Below are 22,477 nucleotides of genomic sequence, written 5' to 3'. Positions count from 1 at the left end.
GTGTTTCGTGCCATTCTCCACTGATGGTCTGTAGACATCCTGTATAACGGAATGTAATGGCTTTGAAAACCATAAAATACTTACCAGGGTGCCAAGCCCCATAGGCTTCAACAAACATTAACTCAAATAATTTCTCAACCACATTTAAGGTGATAATGTAGCTCTCACGGTCGTATATTCAGGTCTATGATTCTACTTCGAACCGAAAAGGTCAGATTGCAGAACTGTTTTAAAAGGCCCAAAGGCATGAATTTCCCTGGAAACATTTCTTCATCAGGCGAAATCATTGACTGTGAGAATGAACATTGACTATGGCACAGAATCTGACTATGTAATTATCACTGCCACGCACAAGCTACCTAAACACTAACACTCATGTCTCATACCAAGGCAATCGACTAATCTCTATAACCAGATCAACAATGAAATTAGTTTATTTTCTTTCGTGGATAGCAGTAGCTGCTCCGCATCCTTCGCTTGACAAGACCACACGAGTTGACGTCCTACACAATGTCACCGTCAACATCGCAGCACCACTTGGAATCGATGCTACACCTTCTAGCCAACAAATCGAATGTCCTATACCTTGTGCTAACCACACAAACACGAACACATGGACAGAGTATGGATCGATTGACCACCTACGTCGCTGCCAGGAACCCATGCTTATTGCACCAATGTTTCCCGACGCTCTTGCCAACCTAACTTCTACCACTACCGTCTACGGCTGCTCGCTCAATTCCAGTCGTCCAGTCTATGACTGGACATCGGAGTCATTCGCGAAGAGCTCTCAGTTTAGTATTCGGCAACCAGATGGCATGTACTCCGCATCCTGTGAGTCTACCGGCCAAGAGGTCGAGAGTAAAGTCATGGTAGTTCGAGGCAACGATGGCAATGACAAATTCAGTAGGTTGCACTTTATTCTCCTAGGCCAGTCAGTAGAGCGAACGCTTGCAGATCCCTCCAACTGCCCTACGAAAACTCTCTTCGCCCAATCTAGAAGCATGATAGTGAGTATCTATAGCGGAGGCTCCTTGGCAAAGTCAACAATAACGTCTGCATGGAATGCAATCTCGTATCTGCCAATCGTCGGCCATTCGACTCAGATGCTCGTCGAGATTTGCGATGACAGTCGAGGACCTGAAAGGATCTTAGGCATTGCAATTGACATTGTCGAAAACCGCGAGCTGGTTGAAGAGTTTACTTTGGGTTGGAGTCAAGGGAAATGTTTCGCGGGCCCAAAAAACGCAACCGTTTTGCCTGGAGTGAAGGTTCATGAGATATCTGATCCTAGCCTCAGACTTTCACGTCCTCAGCTTCCGCGTCCTCAGATTCCTCGTCCTCGGCCTTCACGTCCCCAGCCTCCGCGTCCTCAGCCTTCGCGTTCTCAGCCTAAGCGTCCTGGGCCACCTCAACATCAGCCTAAGCGCCCTCGGCCGCCTCAACATCAGCCTCCGCATCCTGAGCCTACCTTCCAACGCCGCGAGTTGCAACGATGCATATCAGGCGAAGATCGCACTTTGAATACTGGCGATCTCTGCGAGTTTTCTTGCGAATACGGCTTCTGCCTAGAATCCTTGTGCGAGTGCACCGCCCGAGGTATTCCATCACAGGTTCCGCCTGAGAAAGAAGTCGATGTCGTCGCCTGGGACGATACGAACACGGATCTTAATATTCTTTGCAAGTTTGCCTGCAAGTACGGCCATTGTCCGCAAGATATCTGCACGAGCCGTATCGATGGACCAGATACGAGTGACATCGACATCGTGGTAACCGACCCTGAGTACCCTCTCGACTATGCCAGGCGTGTCAAGGAAAGCAATTCGAAGAATTGCAACATATACAAAGAGCCTCAACACTGGGACTACCAAAAGAAAAGTTGCGATTCCATCTGCAAGCCAGAAACTGATCAAGCCAAGAAAGAAGGCAAAATGTCTAATGCGTTCTGCCTGGGCTTTTGGCCAATCGACAAACCTATCCCTTGGCAAAAGATCGGCCCAGATACGACAATTGCTGGAGGGAAATGCGAATGCAACAACCCTCTGGTAAACGAATTTGCAGATATCGTCTTGGATGGCATGCCACAGATGGCTCAGGTAAGCGTCACTACACCATAATCAATCGGGGCAATATGAAGTAAAGATGAAACTCACAACCAACATCACAGATCTCATGCTATATTATGATGTCAACGCTGAAACTAGTGCTGGAAATTGGTGTAGAATCTATTCCTGTGGTAGGCAAGCCAATTAGCGCTGGCCTAGGTATGCCCTTGCCCCTCTCTCATTATCTCTCTACACCTCCCGGTGCCTTTTCCATCTCCTATTCCCCTCTTATGAACCTGAAGCTTATACATCTGGTTAGAAATCGCCAATACGGCTGCTCAAATGGCAGCATATCTTTATCCCAAGGAAGAAGACCCTGAAGGCGCTTTCTCTTGGTGGCTTCAGCCATGTGGCGGAACAAACTTGGTTCCGGAAGACATCAAAAAAGTATATGACATATTGAGCAACTCGCCTGCTGGAAGAGACCGATTCGAGAAGAAGAAGAAATCGGATAACCTCAAACAAGGTAGTGGCAAAAAGGATGACGACAATAACCCCACTGATAGAAAGATCCAAAAGGGGCGGAAGTGCAGGGTTCCACCAGCAAAATCAACCATGCGACTTGGGGCTGCTAAAAACACATTGAGGATACAATCTTGTGTCAACGATGCGACAAGGAAAAATGATTTAGTTGTAACATCGGTTGTCTACGCACCCAACGCCAAGCCGACTGTTGTGGAGAGAGAATGTAGCCAAAAATGGTCTCAAGCTTGCTTCCATTATAGTTCGGCTATCAAGGTCAATCCGCAATGGGCTACTCTAACTTGTCCGCCTGAAGCCGCGGCAACGGCGTGGCGCTTAGACGCAGAAGCTGTGCCAGCCTTCCAGAAGCAACATAAAGGTGATAGATGGCTGGATGAAGTCAAATCGAACCCTAATAAGGTAGATTGCGACAAAGACGAATACCCACCTGCATATCTTCTAGGACTACAGGACCCAGCCCGCCTCAATTCTGGTAAGAATGCACAGGGACAACTAATTCGTCTAATCCCAGGAGGAATGAATCGAGGAGCAGGACATATGTGGAAAGGAATATGTCTTGGTGCCGCCATCGAAGACATGAAGGACTCCGAATTCAAGGCCAAAGTCGATGCCGATCCCAACAGGAAGACCATCATACAAGGCGGCGTGACAAGAACTCAGGCCGCTATCACGGCTACAGTTCGGCCAGAATTTACCATTAACAAATGGGGGCATGCTGCCAACCCACCGGCGAACGATGGTCTGGAGCTCAATACTTGTTGGCCAAACAATATTGCTGCGGGCGACCCAGGCTTTGCCTTGTTAACATTTGATCCATACTACAACACCCACCCGCGACTATACAATTACAGTATACCATATGTTAAAGGTTCGAATGGTTCCTGAAACCGGTTCAGACTGATAATCTCGACATGGAAGAGTATGGGCATTGAAAAGACGAATCATTTCCCAGCACGCACATCGTATGCACGCGAGTTGGCATATTTAGTGCCTAGTTTACCTTTTGATACGAAGGGTTGGTGACTTAGTTACTTAGTTGGCCTTGTTATGGAGCAGGTTTGTTTTACCAAATAAGGTAGTTGTTTTGCGATTTGGAGATTGTTTCGATGCCCGATCATCTGCACCCAGTAGTTTAGATAGAGTACTAAAATTATACAAGCTCTAGGAGCTCATTTAAATCGATACAAACAACTTTTGTAAGTGATGATAAGAATGCCGATCTATTGACTACTTACTTTAGGTGCTTTCTGCAGATCACCACGATGGATAATTAACCCATTGCAAATTGGAATGTTCATTACATGTGATAGTTGCGAGAGCCGGATTAAATTGGTCGCCTCTCAGTCAGCTAGTCTTGAACCCCCACTGAGTAGGAAATTATTTTGAATCCATATCATCCCATGAAGACAAGAGCTGTATGGTACAACGAATCCGAATTGCACCAACAGCATTATCAATTTACCCTTGCCCTGCAGTATGCATACCTGATTTCTAGTCCTCCCAAATATACAAAACCAAGAAGCTATCATATGCGATTAGAAAAGCCAACTAATATTCTCGCAAGATCAGGGAGATGAAAAGGTTTCGTGCGAGAGTCAAGGCAGAATGGTTGATGGATCACAGGCAGTTCTCCGGCATTGAAGCTGGGTACTTATGCATGCGAAAGATGTTGAATTGCCCACGAGAAATTTCTGTCTACAAGTCTGTGATCGAATTTTCCAGAGATCTAGGCCCACTACACTGTTGACGCCTTGACGGGTAGATTTGAATAGGTGGGTAGCTAGATGCGATATCGATATTTTTGCGGATAGACACGATGCTTAAAATGGGTAAACAGGCACTTCCCTATAATAGTACCCTGCCTACGTACGGAGGACAGTATGCGCCCTATTCATTTAATGTACAAACCATTAGGCCCGTTGCAAAAATTACAGTTGTCCTTCAACGGTAGGTGGGTCAGCTGGGGAAATTTTCAAAGATCTGATACTTGATAACTCCCAACACCCTATCCGAGTTCATTGAGGCTGAAGAGGGGTGAGGACGATGACATAGTGCCGACTAGGCCTCGTCAGGGTAACCTGGCCGAGACAAGGAGGATGCGGGGTGGCCAATCCGGTTCTTTACCGCGCTGGCACCGGTGAAGTAAGTGGGTCGGGCGGATCCGGCGGACCGCGCTCGAGACACGAATAGTACGCCTTCACACGACCCCGGCAAATTTTCCTTATCTGGCCCACGCGGAGGCAATCCATTCGACATTCCAACTCCGTGTCAACTGTCCATGCAAAGATCAGTCTATCACACCTAACACACAAGCATTCGATTCTTCTGCTGCCCGTTCCATTGGGATTGGTCTAGAACTTTGCCTCATTTGCTCTCCCCTTCTATCGGAGGACGGCTGAACTTTCGGGCTTTCTTGGCGCTTTGTCTTTCCCCTCTCTCTCCCTCCCTCCGTCACTCATTGACTTCAACGGGCCCGGCCGGCTCTCTCAGCCATGTCAACGAAACCCCGCCGTACCCTTGCGGGGCCAATCTTCCGCGTCCGTACGGGGTGCCTGACGTGCCGCGGTCGCAAGAAGAAGTGCGACGAGACCAAGCCGCGGTGTCGCGGTTGTGAGCGGAACCGCCTAGAGTGCCGCTGGCCCCCAACGTCCTCATCCCAGGCCACTGCCGCTGCCTCTTCCTCTCAAGCTACCCAAAGCGGCGGCACCTCGCGCTCACCCCGCGAGGTAGGAAATTCGCCAGAGAGCACGCGGCAGGACGATGTTCAGCCTACTGCTCCTTCACCATCAGGGTCCACGGTGGCATCCCAGAGTCCCCAGCATCTCCCAGATCGTTCAGTCAACTTCTCTTTTGCATCACATATCCAATCCTCGGAATCACCAAGTGCAGCCACAACAGACTCGAGTCCAAGCCCGGCAACCCAGATCGTCACGACAGATCAGAGCGGCGGAATCATCGTCCCTCCCCAGACGCCAGAAGAGCACACAGCGGCTGCCATCGGACTTCAAGACCCTTCCGCCTTTTCGGTCTTTAACACGGAGGACCCGGACGATGGCGAGACTACGGATCAGATGGTGCACTCGCCAGTTCAGCCAATGTCGATATTCAGAGATCACCATGTGCCGAGGTCAATGAACCTCCTGGCCGGCAATCAGGATAGCAACTCACTCGAGCTTCTCAGTCACTACCTCAGCGCGACATCGCTCAGTATGGCCAATGGATCCACGGCAGACAACCCTTTCACCGCGCAGTTGATTCCTTTAGCATTCAGCAGCGATCTCGTCTTACAATTACTCCTTACGCAGAGTGCCGTTCACCGAGCAGCAAAGTCTTTAGTTCCGACGGACCATATTGCAACCAAATACTACAATCAGTCGTTACGACTCTTTCAGCAAAACATCTCGACGTACATGGGCGGACAGCATGGTGAAGAAACGCTGATCCTGGGCATTGGTGCCCTGATTCTGTGCTTGGTCGAGGTATGTTGCACTGCCACGCTCGGAATTGAGTTCACCGTGATATTGATACCCCTTGTAGACTGCCAAAGGTGACGTGAATGGAACCATCTTCGACCATCTCATGGCAGCCCAGTCCTTGATCTTGCCCTTCTTATCTGCGAACAACACCTTTCTACACAAGACTTTGAAAGACTTCTTGACCGAATACTACATCTACACGGCGACCGTCAGCATGATATCCATAGACGCAAGACTTGGTGATCAACTATTCCTCAGTAACGACCTCATTCTCCTCGCCACTGAGCTCGTGGCATCCTCTTACATAGGTAGTCTATGCGGATGCTGGCTAGATCTGATCCTGCTGGTGCCTTCGATCTTCGACCTGGGACGGCGGATAATGAGCCACATGGACGAGCCGGATTGGCGCCCATCAGCCGATGACTTTATTCTGTTCTCACAACTACAAAGTCAGATCCTCAACTGGCAGCCAAACCCCATGGTGACTGAGAATGTTGCCTTGGCCGGATATATATACCAGAAAGCCTTGTTGCTCTATCTGCACACGGCATTACATACACTCTCTCGAGAAGAGCACGGCCTCCAGGCAATGGCTATCCAAAACGCCCTCAGCGGAGCTCTCTCACATCTAGCACAACTAGATCCTAGCGTCCGCATAAACACTAGTCTATGCTGGCCCATCACCATTATCGGTTCGTGCGTCACAGATAAGGGACAACAAGAATTCCTGCATGAGAGGTTGGGCCATATGTTTGCCACCATTGGTCTGGGTAACATCCGACAAACTTCAGTCGTACTGCAGCACCTGTGGGACCACAACGAGGTCATTCCGGCGGATATTGGGGCAGGTCCTTGGCAGGTTTGTCGGGTCATGAACGAGAATCAGATTTGGATTTCATTTGCGTAGATGGACTGGGGACATGATTGATATGAATAGCGGCGGTGTTTAAGGGGCCAGCGAGCGTGCGAACGAACGAAAAATGGCGGCGACTGGCGGAACCAGAGAACATTTTTCGATCAACATGTGTGTACATTTATGGACGGGTCTCATCAAGAGCGGGCGAATATGATACCACGAATATTTTCTTTATAGTAAGGTATGAGGGACTAAAGCTTCTACTATTTGACTAAACTGTCAAACTTTTCACCATTACCACCCCTTCCACGGAACCCAGGTATCTACCACAACATCATTCTCATCTACAACGTAGTAAACATAAAAGGCCGCAGCAGTAATGCAGGCATGCTGGACATTGAGGAACACCTTATCGCCAACATCGAAATTCGCTTCCACATCTCTGCGCTCCGGCTCAGCAGTCTTTGAGCCCGGTGTCTGAACTTCACCCAGGATACCGTGTTCCTGAGACATTCGAACAACAGCCCAGTCAGGCTTGCCGACAACCTTGCCATAGCCTGGGTCCGGGCCAGCTTCCTTTGACAAGGCGATTGTCCCGGCGTTGATGAGAGCCTCGTTGCGCTCCGGGTACACGCTGCAGACTTCGGAGAGGACGCGGATGGCCTGGTCTTCGGCTCCAATGACGCTGGTTGCGACCTGTTGGAGATCGTTTGTTGGGAAGTTCCCTAAGAAACCCTCGTGTTAATCGTGTCTCGCCTCTGCGGTCAAGATTAGCGAGAAGTACATACCGGCGTGCAACTCCAAGGTGACGTTCTCGGGGATCGCTGCCTTAAGAGTGCCAACAACATGAGCCGTCGGTGTAGCGCCCACAGATAGAGTGAGTTTTCTGTCACCAGTAACCAGCTTCGCAGCGCTCAGGACACTGTTGATTTCGACCGTAAGGAGATCCTCCACTTCTTGTGGTGTCCGGCACCCATAAGAGTGGCCTGCATGGCAGTAGAAACCCTTGAGAGTGACGGCTGGTGAGTTGTTGACGTGTTGAATCAACTTTGTAAGACGATCGCTGCCCAGGGGAAGACCGGCGCGCTTGCTACCCACATCGAGCTTGATGTAGATGTCCCAGGGTTGGATTGTGCTTTCCGTGTTCTTGGCGGCAAATTTCTCTACGATTATGAGCTGCTTCTCATGGTCGATCATGAGCTGGACGTTGATGGACTTTCGTAGATCTTCCAGCAGATGGATGGTGCTTGCTGGGGGCGGCAGCCCATACAGAACCTAAAAGAAAATGCCTCAGTTCTGCGAGTCCTTGTGTATCTTTACTGGCGAGTCATAACAAACCTCCTCGAGAATGCCCTCTTCTGCCAATGGCAATAATCCACGGATTTCTGACAGTGTTGATGCCACAACTCTCTTGTACTTGCCATTTCCCAGCATCAACCGCGTGACTTCCAGACTCTGCGAATCAGTCAGTCATGACCTCAAATATGTCGGAGTGGGAAATATGTCAATTTCCTACCTTGAGGGTCTTAACATGAGGTCTAAGTGTGACTCCGGCCTTCTCGACATCCTGATGCAGCCTCTCAATATTCTTCTTGATGGTTGGCAAGCTGAGAACAAAAGAGGGCGTAGGCAGGTCAGTGACCTTGGAGCCAATGAAGGAGCGGTGGTTCTGTAACGAATAATCCATGGTGCCTGTCTACAGTATGGAAGTATGCGTGCTGCAACGTTATGCTTCTAGAGAGACTGCCAGCGACTGAAGAGAGAGCATGGTTTTCTCCGAACCCTGCCACTTTCCCGCGGACCAGTCGGAGTCGACTTGTTGACATGGGCTACACTGTCAAGAAAGGACGCCTGAGAGAGGAGGAATCAGTGCGACCGAAATAGCCGAAAGCGGCGCTGGACAGCTGTGGGGCATCTCCCCGCTCCGGCGCCGGCAAGGATTCAGCGCGGAAAACGTCTTTATTGGCAGAGTTGCCCGTTTCCTTGTCATCGCTTATCGTCGGTTGCTCGATGACGGAGACATTGACCGGCGTTGCATCAACATATGAACCAATTAGTTGATAAGTTCCCTCAAGTCACAACTTGTAACACGGTATTGTAGACACTGATTATCGTCGTCTCAGAAATCTGTGCAGCGTTGTCATCAGGCAAGGTTACCATACTACTGAGATCCCTTCAGCCTACTAACTTGGCCGTGGCTACCAGATGCCTCAAAAACAAAAAAAGAACAAGTTGAAGAAACGAAGAATTTCAACGAGGACTATTCCTTTCGCGGCTTCAGCTGAACAACAAACCGTTCGTTGTAGGCAATACCCCCGACAACCACAAACTCTCCCTCTTCCTTCATATCAAAGTCAAACTGCCGAAAAGTCTCTGGGAGCAACTTGTACAACTCCATGATGGCAAGGTCTTTTCCTAGACAGACTCTAGGCCCAACGCCAAACACAAAAGCAGAAGCATCCATCTCGCTGATATGCTCCTTGGAATTTCCCTCGTCCTCAAGCCACCGCTCTGGTCGGTATACCTCCGGGTCTGGGGCATACAGATGAGGGTCCCGTTGAACGACGTACGAATTGCTCGTGATTTCTGCGCCAGCGGGTACCCAGGTACCGTCCACGACTTTACCATCTGGGGACGGCGCCACTCTGCCGAACAAGTTCGTCGCGGGCGGGTGAAGTCTCAGAGACTCCTTGATACAAGCCACAAAGTAGGGCAAGTGTGCCCTTGTCTCTTCGAATTGTATGGGTGTACTGAGAAGTTTGGCGTCGGCGGCAGCTGCTAACTCGGCTCTTACACGTGCGAATACGGCCGGATGGGTCAGAAGGAATCGGATGGTACTGCCGAGCGCCGTTCCGGTCGTATCTGCGCCGGCTTGAATGAGCAGCGTTACGTGCGCGCGCTTCTGCATCGCCGTCAATGGCTTTCCGTCCATCCGTGCCTCGAGGCACCTATAACCAGGTCAGTATTGCGCCTTGATGACACGCAGGGGTTTGATGTGACGAACAGTTGCAAAAAGTCTGGTCTCTCCTGGGAAAAGTCCTCTTGCGACATGCGCTGCTCCCGACCAGAGACCTCCCTGTCTGCTTGCCTCATCAAGTATCCCATGCCGTTGTCATCGCTTGTCTCCGGTAGAAAATATTTACCCAGCGAGCCTTTCAGGATCACATCCCGAAAGAAGCGGAAACGACCTGCAAACCCGAAGAATACTAATCCCTCTCGCCAACTTTTGAGCATGTTGCGCTCGTCACGACTGTTGTCGACGAAGCCCCAGGGTTTGGTGAAACAGACTAGCGTCATGATATCGGCCGCGAACTCTCTTAGATGAGGTTAGCCTTGTCACAAGGTTTTTTGCATCTTTGCTAAGAGCATGTCAATACTCACGCTACTTTGTCGGAGAGAATGACTGCCTGATTTTTCTCGGCAAATTCGGTCATCCGTTGCACAAAAAGTTGAATGTGTGCGTCTATTCGTGGTTCCCAATTGTTCTTCAATCCACCTACGGACCACTGGACAGTTCCGTATTAGTCAAAGGCGCGCCGAGAATGCAACTAATAGCGCAGAACTGTTGCAGAGACATACCGATGGACCGCCGAGGGCTTTTCTCAAGGACTTATGCAAACTCCCATCAATGGTCGAGAATAGGTGCGGTGGGCCAAGTGCACCGGAACCGTAGAGGGAAGCTTTGTTATTGCATTTCGAATCCCAGTAGATATCCTTGACAGCCTTGGATTGAGGAAAAAGCAGAAGCGATGGTGCTATGCGGATAGGCTTCTCAACTTCGCCGATCAGTTAGTACTAGTCTATCACTTTCTAAAAGATTGGACGGGACACCAGCTAGTGAATCTCGTGGTAATTTCAGATGAAAGAACAAGACGGGCAACAACTCACATCCATATTTTTTGGCCAGGTACAGCAACCAATGTGGCTCAAGCCCAAATACGGATATGACAGCGGAGCATAGTGAGAATGAAGCCGCATACCATGGGCCATGATAGTTGGATAAGGGGTGTAAGTACAAATTATAGAAGATTCGTAAAATTAGTGTTGAAATTGTCGCGATAGACAAAAAAGCCCCGGTCGAGGCTAGCGAAAGCTCTGGCGCATCAAGTAACACCATAATCACGGGGGGTTTGGCGAGAAGGTTCGATGAGATATTGTGCATGCCTGTTACCATAGACTCAAATAGGTACGTGGGATATATATACAAATATTCTATAACAGCCAGATTTGCAGATCTCTTCCATTTTCCTCTACCTCAGTCATGAGCTGTCTTAGAGCAAGATCATATGCTTTCATATCATAGCCACCTCATTCGTCTCATTTGTCTGGCCTGATATGCAGCAAGTTCCCAGTCCTACTCTGACTGCTGTCTTATACCCATTGTACAACATGCCCCTCATCGATGGCCTATCGGCAACGCGTGATCAGCCCTTGAATGCTGCTTTGAGTAGGACGGATAAGTATAGTGCTGATTATGAACAGTGCTGCATGAATGATGCAACCCTGCATCGGTTGTTGGCTGGAGCCAACCTCTATTGAACCTGCAGACGTGCCGAGCCGGGCGAAAGACCCATCGTTCAAGCGCAACTTGCCGGGTCCCGTGTCTAGGCGCCAAAAAATATAAGGCGCATGTGCGTTGGCAGCTCAAATTATGGTGTGTTCATGTGCGCTGTGAGACATACATGTTGACCGAGATGGAGAGCAGTGCCATGCCTGATATTTCGACTTCCTTCCATTTCCATATTTGAGCGTATTCAGCAAGGAAATGAACATGTCGATCAAATCATGCTCGAGGTATTCCGCGGACAACAGGACACAGATTGATTAGTCACGCCGTTTCCGACGCCGGAGATCCACCCCGAATCGTCTTATCTCGCTCTGGGGTTGCCGACCCCGCAGCCGATCTTATGCGGGATCTTGGATTCCCGTGTTCACTTCATCTTTGGCATTGAGAACCTGTTCACCTCATGTAATCTCATCTCAACAACCCAAAATCGTCGCCAAAATGTACACTGTCAATGTGGGAGACGGGCTAGACAGCCTAGACACACCTTCCATGATCGTGGATCTCGACCTCATGGAAGCAAACATCAAGAAGCTATTCGACAGCCTACTTCCCACCGGAGTCAACATCCGCCCTCACCTCAAGACAACAAAGAGCGCAGCTCTTGCCGGCAAGCTTGCTGCTGCCGGTGCCAAAGGCTGCTGTGTGGCCAAAGTGTCAGAAGCAGAAGCTATCACGGCGGCGGGCTTCGACGACATCCTCATTACGTGCGAAATCATTGGCAGACCGAAAGTGAAGCGTCTTGTTGAACTTTTTAAGAAAAACAAGAAAATTAGAATCGTCATCGATAGCAAAATTGGTGCAACGGCAATCAACGACGCGTTGAACGAGGCCGGTGTCGAGGAGCCTATTCTCACACTGATTGACTTGGATGTTGGACTGCATCGGACTGGCGTGACCGCAGGCGAGCCTGCCTTGGCTCTGGCGAGACACATTGGAAATCTCAAGCATCTCAACCTGATTGGTGTACAGGGATACGAGGGCCACCTGCAGCACCTCCACGACCGGGAGGACCGAAAGAGACAGTGCCTCGAGTCCATGAAGACGCTGACCGAGACGGCAGAAGCGCTTCGGAAAGCAGGTTTCGGCATCGAGGTGGTCACAACCGGCGGCACAGGCACCGCTGACTTCTGCGTTACGGTTCCAGGAGTCACGGAATTGCAGCCGGGATCCTTCATCTTCATGGATACGGACTACCGCAACGCCGTCGGCTCGTTCTACTCCAATAGCTTAACGCTGTTAGCGACCGTTGTCAGCAAACAGGGCGAGCGGCAAGTGACGATTGATACGGGGCTGAAGTCGTTGACGACGGACAGCGGACTTGCTGAATGCAAAGACCGACGCTATACCCACGCCAACCTGGGAGACGAGCATGGTTCGCTTAGTTGGGAGGAGGAAACTCCCGCCTTGGCGGTGGGAGATCGGGTTGAAATGGTTCCCAGTCATATTGATCCAACGATTAACCTGCACGACTGGTATTACGCCCATCGTAATGGGGTTATCGAAGAAATCTGGTCGGTTGACTCTAGAGGGAAGGTGCAATAGTTTGCGGTCGGCTTCACGCCTCAACTAGCGCCTTGAACCAAGCACGTCTGAATGATGCAAAACATGATGGGTTAGGGGTATCATGGACATGTACATAGGATATGAGATCTGATACATAATGCCCTTGAAAAAATGAACTGAACCATATCAGGTCAAGTATAACTCTAGGCCTTGCATCTAAATCTTGGCTTTCGAGTGACTCCTTTCTTTCAAGTTCCTCTCAGCGGGCAAAACCATGTTCACATGAGTACTCAGAGCGACAACATCTCCACCCTGATCTAGAACAATAACCTCGAGATCTAGTCTGCCATTTCGGATGACCTTTGCCATTGTCCGAAGGAAGAGCCACTCGGCTCCCTCCCCCGGCAAAGCCTTCTTCACGTCCAGATTCAGAGCAAGGGTAGGGTACCAAAACATCTCATTCGACCGAAAAGGAGTCTGTTCCTCGTCGCGCTTCGGTCTCCATGCCTCTATTACTGTCGGATACGCGTCCACAACATAACCGAGCGATGCATTCGTAAACCTCTGGCCGTCTTTCAGCCGCAACCAGAGATCGACGATTCCACGGCGTGAGTCCTTGCGCGGAACGTAGTACTCGAGATTGTTGTGAGCGCGGGCGTAGGACGTCGCGCGAGCATTCAGCTTTAGCTTGCGCACCCAGTGGGGGTCCTTATCCTGACCGAGGAGGGAAAAATTGGCGGTCTTGGCTGGCGGAGTCATTGCCCAGCCACTCTCTAGCGTCAGGCCCTTCTCGACAGTTAAGCGCGTATTGATCAAGTAGGCGACGACCTCTTTTCTGGAAGACGGCGTAAACCAGGGAGCTGATGATTGGAGATCATGTTGATAGAGGGAGACGTGCAACGTTGAAAGATTGCGGCCGAGCTTGACTTCATCGACGATGAGAATTGCAGGACCAATCTCCGTGCGATTGACGTACTCGAAATGCGCCGAGATTGAGTCGGGTTGTCCGCGTGCTGTAAGGTGCTGCGATGCCGCACGGAGAATCACCGATGCGACGTAACCGCCATTCGGAACTGCGCGCTGTCAATTATGAGCCCAATGGGCGTAGAGAAAAAGCGACTGACCTGAGCCGGTGCACCAGCTGGGAACCAAGTTTGCTCCGTACACATTGGGACCGAGTTTTGTTATCGTCGTAGCACTTGAGAATGTTACAAGCTCCTCAGACGTCATGATATCGACAGGATCCCGCTGATTTCAAGGGTCAAAGTCTCGTCCTCTTCGCCAAGAGGCTCGATTACAGGGATGCTGATTAGCCTTTGCAACACCACCGGTCATTAAGTCGATAAGGCCGTTCAATAGATGGAGGATTTATCTGAGTTTTGGATCAGTAATACACGAAAAGAACTTGGATGAAGCTGAACTATCGTCGAGTCGCTGGAATCCAGGGAAGCTTCTGGGGTATCGACAATGTGGGTCCGGTTCTCGAACGCTTGTTGGCTCTCACTTTGTCCATCTCCAAGATCAGAGAGGGCGGGCGGAGTTCAAACCGAACCCGTTCCTGAGTGAGCCTCGGCTTTGCACATGTCACCTGACTCAGGCCCGCTCAATCTGGACAACGCTCCAGGAGCTTGGGCGTCCGGCCACTTCTAAACAGCAATTGCCTTAGCCTCGGTAAGTGGACCTGTGGGAGCCGTCAGCGCACGCAGCCAAGCTCACTCCTGAGTATTTAGCGTGAGTGAGATGAGTCTCACCCTCACCCTCAGTGGCTCACACTTGTAACTGAAAGCCCCCTAAGAAGTCCACACAGGGCGGCGCCATGAGTCCATGACTGGTGTGAGATTTGAGGCGCCACACAACGCGCAATGCGATCCTCCCAGGCACGCCAGATTAGAGTAACGGATCCTCCGTGGACTATGCCCAACGCCGGCCGTCGTACGGTTTTCAGGCTACTGCTCCGATGCGAGTCCCAACAGTTAGGTTCCTGGGTCCGCGGCGCGTCCCAACAACGGCGTGGCCGCAGGACGCCTACCGAGTCTCCGGGCCTTTGATAAGATTTTATCGCCGAGATGAGATCAGTCATCAGAAAATGGATCTGACGTTCAAAATATGAAGGCTGATGCTCCCTCCTCGCGAATGTGCAGCTGATGCCCAGATCCTTTGCTCAACTTTTCTCACCAAAGCTTACGTCTGCTCGTTTATTATCTCACTCTTAGTTCATCTCATTGCTCGTGGTGCACGCCCCAAGAAGCCCTCAAAATGGCACCGAAATCAGACCCGTTCCCAGGCTTCACGGCCATCACCGACCAAATTTTCTTTCGGGAGGGCGAACCAGTAACAGAGGGCACGCAGCCATCAGCAGATCACCCAAGGGTCGTCATCATTTACAGCTGGGGCGACGCCATACCAAAACACGTCTCCAAATACGCCGATGGATTCCGCACACTCTTTCCGCACGCAAAACAGATCGCCGTGCTTTCGCCCATCGTCAAAGCCATGAGAGAGGACCTTCAGACCCGCTCCAACAACATGAAGCCCATCATCGAAGCCGCCTATCCCTCGACAACGTCCGGAACACCAGACCCCAACGAAGATGCGGTCCTCATGCATGTCATGTCCAACACGGGCGGCATCAACTACGCTGGAACGCTGCACGCCTACCAAGAGAGATTCGGTCGCCCCATGCCGCATCGCCTGTCTAGCTACGACTCGACGCCCGGCAGCGTGATCATGACCTGGAACAACCTCAAGCGCTGGTCTCTGGCTATGACCCTTGGCACCGCTGGTTGGTTTCCCTGGCCGTTCGTTGTGACACAGTGCATCATGGGCGTCTTCCTCCTTCTGAATCACAGCTTCGAGCACCTCACCGGCCGGGAAAGCGCGCCTGTCTTCAGCGTCGCGGCCATTGGCGACACGAAGTATGTTTCCAAGGGATCACGCAAACTGTATCTGTATAGCAAGGAGGATCCGCTCATTGGCTGGGAGGATATCGAGGAGAATATGGCCGAGTCGAAGGGCAAGGGCTACGCCTATGATGCGGTGCGTTTCGATGGCAGTGGCCATGTTGGGCATATGCGGATGCATCCTGACCAGTACTGGAACGCTATTGCATCGGCTTGGAAAGAAACGTGAAGTTCCTGAAGGATCTATAATGAAGGACATATGGTTGGCACTGGTCTTGAGGCGTGTTGTTCCTCCACGTCATGTTGTCAAATGCACGGTGGGCTCAATTGACCAGGACAAGAGGATATTTTGTCGTGTGCTAAAAGACTCTGCCCGGGCGCGGAAAGAATAGACTTATGATAATAATGAGAATAGATTAAGCAATGATGAGCGGTCACGCCGGGTATGACGTCAATATTTCTTCACCCATTCTCAACTTATTTACACATGTCGACTTACAGCTTCTTTCCCCTTCTACCCAAGACAGGTCTGTGACCGAGTATCACAGCTTACCCTACAGATATTCACCAACAAACAGACCCAAAGAAGAGATCCACGCTCGAACACACGATCATGGGCTCCAAAGCCAGCCTGGCGCCCTTGGCATCACTGCGCGTGTCCAAGCACCTCATCCCGGCACATGGACTGTTCCCAAACACAAGCATCCAAAACAAACCCCTATTGATCTATCACTCCGCCTTTTCGTCAACGAGTGTATCAGCCATCGAATCTCGCCTTACCTCCCTTGGTGTCGTCGAGCCGCAGTGGCGATATACCATGTACAGCACGAGTCACTTTCACAGTACAACACACGAAGTTCTGAGCATTAGCCACGGGCGCGCTAAGCTTTGTTTTGGGGGCGAAGATAATGAAGGCCGGATCGAGCCTGTAGTTGAGAAGGGCGATGTCATCATTGTACCGGCCGGCGTTTCTCACCGCTTGCTGGATGATTTTGGCAGCGGATTCGAGATGGTCGGAAGTTATCCCAAAGGCTGCCACTGGGATATGTGCTACGGCAAAAGGGGCGAAGAAGGAAAGATTGATGCCATTGCTGAGGTACCGTGGTTTAGCAGAGATCCGATATATGGAGATCATGGGCCAGCAGTAGAGGTTTGATATCTTGTGACAATTTGACAGCCGCAGACTTGCGAATATCAACAGCATTATTGACACATGCATGATCCCAACAAGTTCCAGAACATGACGCGCAACACAAAGTCTTGATGCTAAAGTTACTACCGACAGCAGAATCCGAAATGTGACAAGTATCAGAAGAATAACCCGAACTCCGCTCAGTATGCAGGATGCAGAATATTTGACGCCAAAAGAACACGTATTAACCACATCGACCTAGACATTCCGCACCGTCATGGCAGCATGCTCTCATAACCCATTACAAACATTCAAACAATGACACCGCATGATGAACATGACCCATAGACATCGGACCACCATTCCCTGATCGGCCGTATAAAGCATTCTGCTCTCACTTCCGTATTGCAGACCAAACACCGACGAGGCCAGCAACCGGCCACGTGATCGCCAGCCTGTCTTTCAATGACTTTCTCCTCCGTTCCTTGCTCACATCAACCGTAATCTTGTCATAAACCGTCGGTAAACTCGTCGCGCTGTACCGATCTCGCAGTTTTGTATACCAATCTTTATCGTACACGTCCCAGAATTGCGACTCGGTGTAGTACGCGTGAGAGTATAACACCTTGCGCCCGCCTAGCTCCATGACCTTCGCCTCGAGATCTCGGTTCTGACGGACGAACCTATCAATCTTCTTTGACGATGCTCCCCACACGCCCACATTGAGCATCGGTTGCGGCGTCTCTCCTCCAGGCTCCATCGTGTAGGGGTGGAAGCCGACGGTTTCAGTGGCACGCAGGGGGCACAGCCAGAGTGGCCATATTTCGAGGTTGTCTGCCACGTAGTCGATGAATTCCTGGACTGTGGTGTATGGAAGCGAGAGGTCGTGAACGGTATATTTAAATGTCATTCGGCTGTTGCCGCTTAGGCCGGCTTTGTATAGTGTCCTTGTGTCCATGAGTCGATTCAGAGCCCGGCGAGTTAGTCGATTGAAAGGGACAAAGCCAAAATATTTGAAGGCCAACTCGCCCATCCAGAATGCACCCCGGTCGTAACGAAATAAGTAATCCTGCAGCGGTACATAATCCGGCGTCGGTGTGCCATTTGCGATTCGCTTCCGTGCATGCAGATAGAACCAAGGATCCTTGGATCTGCTGAATGTCTGTGGCTGGCATTTTTCGGGCAGATCATCCGTCATATGACCCGTAACAACAGCGGCGCTCGTCCTCGAGAAGACCAGTCCTTCGACGTAGTCATTGTGCGCCAGATTCGTCTCCCGTTGTATCGCAGCAACGGCTTCCGGAATTGTCGAGTACGAGTGATAGCTGAGCTTGACGAATTGCTTGGCCTTCAGCAACCGCAGCTCCAGTTTTGTGACGATACCAAGGGTCCCCAGCGCCCCTGCCGCACCCTTGAAGAGATCTGGATTCTCGGTCTGGGAGGCATTAACGACCTCCCCACTCGCGAGAATCATTTCTACAGACTGCACCGTCTGGTCAAAATACCCGTAGCGAAAGGAGCTGCTCTCTCCGGCTGACCCGGCGAAGCCGCCGCCGACAGTGATGCCCGGAAACTCCATAACTACAGGCGGGACAAACCCGCACCGATAGGTGGCCGCAACGAGCTGGTCCATGGGGACATTGGGCTCGACTACGGCGACGGCGGCCGCAGTGTCGATGTGCAGAACATGATGCAGCTCGCTGATGTCGACGACGCGCTGGTGGTGGGCGGGCCGGGTGCTGCTAGTGGAACCGTGAAAGATGCGGAAAGGTTCCCGGCGCGAGTGCAAGTCCCTTACGACCTCAGCGATGCGCTTGACAGCTGCGTTATGGTCGTCCATTTGAGTGTGGCCCGGAGCTGGCAGCTAAGAAAGCTGCAGAACGGAAAGTCTGCTGAAGACAAACCTCGAAGCTGCGATCCGACGACAGCTTGGAGATCTGGGGTTCCGGAGAACGGAAAGTCAATTGTCAAGATGTCATTGAGAACGGACGGATGCAACGCTGTGTGGCTAAGGCAAGTTGTAACGGGGATTGTCAGAAGTTGGCTTGACCCACTCCGGACAGCTGCGTACACCGTCATTGGGCCTTTTCCACGATGCATTGACGATGACTAAGACAGGGATTTCTTTATTATGAGCGCTAGGATCCGTGACTGACTGACAATCTTAACCCTGCATGATATTGTAGATTGGACTGAGATCACTGACTCCTTTTGTGGGTTCCTGCTGATATCTGTCGTCATTGAAGCTAGTATGTAGTCTCTATATATCGTTTCCATATCGAAAGTCTTCTTTTCTCGCAATGAATATATCACTTGCCCTCGGCGTCTTTCTTTTCGTCACCCTCCCCAGGAATCTTCTTTAGTCCGACACCAGCAACGCCAATGACACTCGCCGCGGCCATGACAGCAGCAACTATGAATGTCCTGGTGATGGCATGATTATATACCTGTAGTAGTGTGCCAAATTGGTCCGGAGATACCAAGTCTCTAAGTTGAGTTGCACCCGAGTTTCTAATTGCTTCGGGATCTACCCCTGGGACATTGGAGTTTATTCCCGACGTTAACGTGCTTGCGAACACGGCCTGGGCAACTGTGATGGCAGTAGTAGGACCGAAGCATTGGAAGAATAGTACCACCGCCACTCCTATGGCAACGTCGGCCTCTTCCAGACTGCTCTGGACAGCTACCGCTGCTTGCTGTGTCGATGCCCCAATACCAAGCCCGGCGATGACTTGAAAGGGAATCCAGAGGTTCGCGCCTGAAGATACCTTGAGCGTCGAGAGAAGACCGGCGCCAACAGAGACAAGAATGGTACCAGCGAGCATGAAAGGCTGGTAATAACCCGTCTTTGTGACACCCCAGCCGCTGAGGAGAATGGTGAGGATAAATGCTAGACACAAGGCCAGGTATCGAACACCAGACTCCTCAGGCGTGGCACCCTGAATGGCTTGAAACCAGAGAGGCACCTATAAGAGATGTTAGCTTGTGTTCTGTGCTGAACAGCATCGTTCAAAAAAATTGGGTATCATACGTAGTAAACGAGAGTAAAAAAGGCACTGTCCAAGCAAAAACCGAAAAAGGCCCCAAAGATAATCACACGCGTCTTAGCTAGGCGCGGCGGCACCAGCGCCTTTTCGCCCATCCACCACTGTTCGGCCACGAAGCCGATGACGAGGACACCGGCGACGACAAAGCATGCAATGGTTCGTTTGTCATCCCACGCGAAAAGCGCGCCTCCGAATTGGAGGGCCAGGAGAAATGAGGTGATCCCTGGCAGTAAGAGGAGCATGCCAAGATAATCCAAGCCCCGGATTTTCTGCAGCCAAGGCCGCCGCTGCTCCTCGGTTGGTGGGGACGACTTGACCAGAAACAACGTCGCGAGAGCAGGTGGTGCGGCGATTGGAAGGTTGATGTAGAAACACCTGATAACGATTCGATATTAGCAAGGTAGATGCTGCATGGCGAGCAGATTCAAGCAACGGGATACCACTTACCATCTCCACGTGAGGTAGCTGTTCGTGATAACGCCGCCTACCACCGGCCCGAGAACAGCTGCAACACCATAGACCATACCTATGGCACCTACGTACATCGGCAGATGTTTTGCAGGAAGGGCTGCTGAGATGAGTACCAAGCAGCCGCTTTGGAGGCCAGATGCACCGAGGCCGGCGACAGCGCGTCCGACGATGAAAGCTGCTGAGCTCGGGCTCACTGCGCATATGAGGGACCCAATTTCGAAGATGACGAGAGAGATCACGAAAATAATCTTGACATTGAACTGGTTGTACAGGCGCCCGAAGATGAGTTGGAATGCGCAAAGAGTCATTTGATATGCTGAGCCGTACCACTATAAGCCTATTAGCCGTAGTTCGCTGGATTGGAGTCTGTTCATGGAATGCAATGCGACTTACACCAACGTCTGTGAGAGATCCAAACTCATCAGTGATGCGCGGAATGGCTGTCGCAATAATGCCTTCATCGAGGAAAGTACACAAAACACCAAGTGCAATGGCCAGCCAAATGACGAATATCTTCCATCCCGGAAGGCTCTCGCTTTCGTTAGTGTTCGACTCTTCAGAGTGGGATTCATCAGACTGAGTGCTGCTGTCGAGCACATTGCCCTTTTCCTGCTGGGCATCCATATTAACACCGGCTGTCTCAGGAGCAGGCGATTGTTCAGAAACCATGGGGAAAATCTGAAAAGTTCTACGCTTCAAAAGATGGTAGAGGATCCCAGCATAAGCAGATGCAACGGGACCACCTGGGTGTTCCCTCAGTCGTAATCACTTTTCCAGAGCAGCGAGTTCTGAAGTGCCTTGGTTCCATTTCGAGAATAGCACGGCGGAACCTCAGTAGAAGCCTCGCCCCGCTGCACCGGCTGACCGCCATGAGAGGATTCAAGCCTAGACATGGATCCCATCACACTGCCCCCAACCCGCATCCGGAAGGCCAAAACGAACCTCATGGGTAGACGTTGTGGATGTCTGAGGGGTAAGACAAAGCTCGACATTCCTCATGTTCGAAAAATCACGATATTGGCCACCGGGGCGACTCCGCCGCTGCCTTATCGCTGACCACCCCCAGCAAAATGGCGACCACCCCTCTCTCTCAATGGGGCCGAAGGATTCGTGACTGGGCTACTAGTCACCAGCATCCAGGCACCTGCATCAAGAATCGTTCTTTCAAGCATTTTTCGTCATGGAGAGTGAGGTCGATTATTGGTTCCCGAGGCACGGAAAGAATCTATGCGAACTGGGAAATCCGGAGACCCGCATATGAACCCATGCAAGGCACAGTATGCAACCACTTTAGAATGCATGCACTACAAAAGAACCGATGGGGGTCAATAGGATTTCCAGCCTTTCGGGGTGGCGAGGCATCACCGCATCGCTGACGAATGAGTGGGATCACCCACCCAATAGTTGGAATTATGTCGCCAAACCAGTTAGCCTTTTGCTCGATATTACCTGAGACTTTAGCATTTTGAGCCTTGACAGAGACATATGATTCAGGGTAGAGAGTCGAGTAACCAATCGGAACGCGTCCAAGTCGACTCCGAACGTCAAAGAAGGCGCGTAACTGTTGTACAGATTCAACTCATTGCACTCCAAGATGATTAGACACGGCAATATAATGCCGAGAAATGCCGCACTCCACTTTCTTTCGGTTCGTGAGCAATGATCAAATAATCAAAGAAAGATCAGGAGTGAAAGGTTGCTGTTCTAGATTCAAGAGGAGGGGCTACGGCAACCCCGGTCTCATGAGAGTCACCCTCTCTCGGGCGACCACAACCTGAGAATCCCCATGAGATGGCGCAGCATCGAAGGATTGACGGTGTGAGGGATTCCGGGATCTTTACCTGTTTGAGCAGGTTGTGAAAGACCGGCGACCAGTCTAGAATACCTGATTTGGATAACCCGAAAACTGCCTGTTGTAAGTTTTGGCCCAAGGTACC

The 22,477-nt window shown here is 51.0% G+C and overlaps 10 protein-coding genes across 10 annotated transcripts; 5 read left to right on the top strand and 5 right to left on the bottom strand.

Moving 5' to 3' along the window:
- Nucleotides 1-422: 422 nt before the first annotated feature.
- Nucleotides 423-3,862, top strand: CPAR01_02184 (uncharacterized protein; the record flags this gene model as incomplete). The annotated part of the gene is made up of 6 exons (XM_060486472.1): nucleotides 423-2,096; nucleotides 2,168-2,264; nucleotides 2,365-3,456; nucleotides 3,625-3,644; nucleotides 3,729-3,784; nucleotides 3,829-3,862. The coding sequence occupies 6 exons, from the start codon at nucleotides 423-425 to the stop codon at nucleotides 3,860-3,862; spliced, it is 2,973 nt and encodes a 990-aa protein (XP_060353800.1).
- A 1,218-nt stretch (nucleotides 3,863-5,080) lies between these two features.
- Nucleotides 5,081-6,971, top strand: CPAR01_02183 (uncharacterized protein; the record flags this gene model as incomplete). The annotated part of the gene is made up of 2 exons (XM_060486471.1): nucleotides 5,081-6,067; nucleotides 6,126-6,971. The coding sequence occupies 2 exons, from the start codon at nucleotides 5,081-5,083 to the stop codon at nucleotides 6,969-6,971; spliced, it is 1,833 nt and encodes a 610-aa protein (XP_060353799.1).
- A 243-nt stretch (nucleotides 6,972-7,214) lies between these two features.
- On the bottom strand, nucleotides 7,215-8,607 carry CPAR01_02182 (alanine racemase domain-containing protein; the record flags this gene model as incomplete). The annotated part of the gene is made up of 4 exons (XM_060486470.1): nucleotides 7,215-7,645; nucleotides 7,709-8,195; nucleotides 8,259-8,375; nucleotides 8,437-8,607. The coding sequence occupies 4 exons, from the start codon at nucleotides 8,605-8,607 to the stop codon at nucleotides 7,215-7,217; spliced, it is 1,206 nt and encodes a 401-aa protein (XP_060353798.1).
- A 573-nt stretch (nucleotides 8,608-9,180) lies between these two features.
- Nucleotides 9,181-10,910, bottom strand: CPAR01_02181 (cytochrome P450 17A1; the record flags this gene model as incomplete). The annotated part of the gene is made up of 5 exons (XM_060486469.1): nucleotides 9,181-9,868; nucleotides 9,925-10,236; nucleotides 10,302-10,426; nucleotides 10,500-10,696; nucleotides 10,901-10,910. The coding sequence occupies 5 exons, from the start codon at nucleotides 10,908-10,910 to the stop codon at nucleotides 9,181-9,183; spliced, it is 1,332 nt and encodes a 443-aa protein (XP_060353797.1).
- Nucleotides 10,911-11,925: 1,015 nt separating this feature from the next.
- Nucleotides 11,926-13,029, top strand: CPAR01_02180 (uncharacterized protein; the record flags this gene model as incomplete). Its single annotated transcript, XM_060486468.1, has 1 exon — nucleotides 11,926-13,029. The coding sequence occupies one exon, from the start codon at nucleotides 11,926-11,928 to the stop codon at nucleotides 13,027-13,029; it is 1,104 nt and encodes a 367-aa protein (XP_060353796.1).
- A 177-nt stretch (nucleotides 13,030-13,206) lies between these two features.
- CPAR01_02179 (uncharacterized protein) lies at nucleotides 13,207-14,220 on the bottom strand (the record flags this gene model as incomplete). Its single annotated transcript, XM_060486467.1, has 2 exons — nucleotides 13,207-14,063; nucleotides 14,115-14,220. 2 exons carry the CDS (start codon nucleotides 14,218-14,220, stop codon nucleotides 13,207-13,209), a joined length of 963 nt encoding a protein of 320 aa, XP_060353795.1.
- A 1,026-nt stretch (nucleotides 14,221-15,246) lies between these two features.
- On the top strand, nucleotides 15,247-16,119 carry CPAR01_02178 (uncharacterized protein; the record flags this gene model as incomplete). Its single annotated transcript, XM_060486466.1, has 1 exon — nucleotides 15,247-16,119. One exon carries the CDS (start codon nucleotides 15,247-15,249, stop codon nucleotides 16,117-16,119), a length of 873 nt encoding a protein of 290 aa, XP_060353794.1.
- A 384-nt stretch (nucleotides 16,120-16,503) lies between these two features.
- CPAR01_02177 (uncharacterized protein) lies at nucleotides 16,504-17,046 on the top strand (the record flags this gene model as incomplete). The annotated part of the gene is made up of 1 exon (XM_060486465.1): nucleotides 16,504-17,046. The coding sequence occupies one exon, from the start codon at nucleotides 16,504-16,506 to the stop codon at nucleotides 17,044-17,046; it is 543 nt and encodes a 180-aa protein (XP_060353793.1).
- A 370-nt stretch (nucleotides 17,047-17,416) lies between these two features.
- Nucleotides 17,417-18,862, bottom strand: CPAR01_02176 (FAD binding domain-containing protein; the record flags this gene model as incomplete). Its single annotated transcript, XM_060486464.1, has 1 exon — nucleotides 17,417-18,862. One exon carries the CDS (start codon nucleotides 18,860-18,862, stop codon nucleotides 17,417-17,419), a length of 1,446 nt encoding a protein of 481 aa, XP_060353792.1.
- Nucleotides 18,863-19,331: 469 nt separating this feature from the next.
- On the bottom strand, nucleotides 19,332-21,209 carry CPAR01_02175 (major facilitator superfamily transporter; the record flags this gene model as incomplete). Its single annotated transcript, XM_060486463.1, has 4 exons — nucleotides 19,332-19,988; nucleotides 20,054-20,444; nucleotides 20,517-20,869; nucleotides 20,934-21,209. 4 exons carry the CDS (start codon nucleotides 21,207-21,209, stop codon nucleotides 19,332-19,334), a joined length of 1,677 nt encoding a protein of 558 aa, XP_060353791.1.
- Nucleotides 21,210-22,477: the final 1,268 nt, after the last annotated feature.

Source organism: Colletotrichum paranaense (assembly GCF_030867605.1).
Source record: "Colletotrichum paranaense strain IMI 384185 chromosome Unknown Scaffold_2.1, whole genome shotgun sequence".
In the NCBI taxonomy this organism is placed as follows: Eukaryota; Fungi; Ascomycota; class Sordariomycetes; order Glomerellales; family Glomerellaceae; genus Colletotrichum; species Colletotrichum paranaense.
The sequence above is the reverse complement of the archived record's forward strand: the minus strand, read 5'-3'. Positions and strand labels throughout refer to the sequence as shown.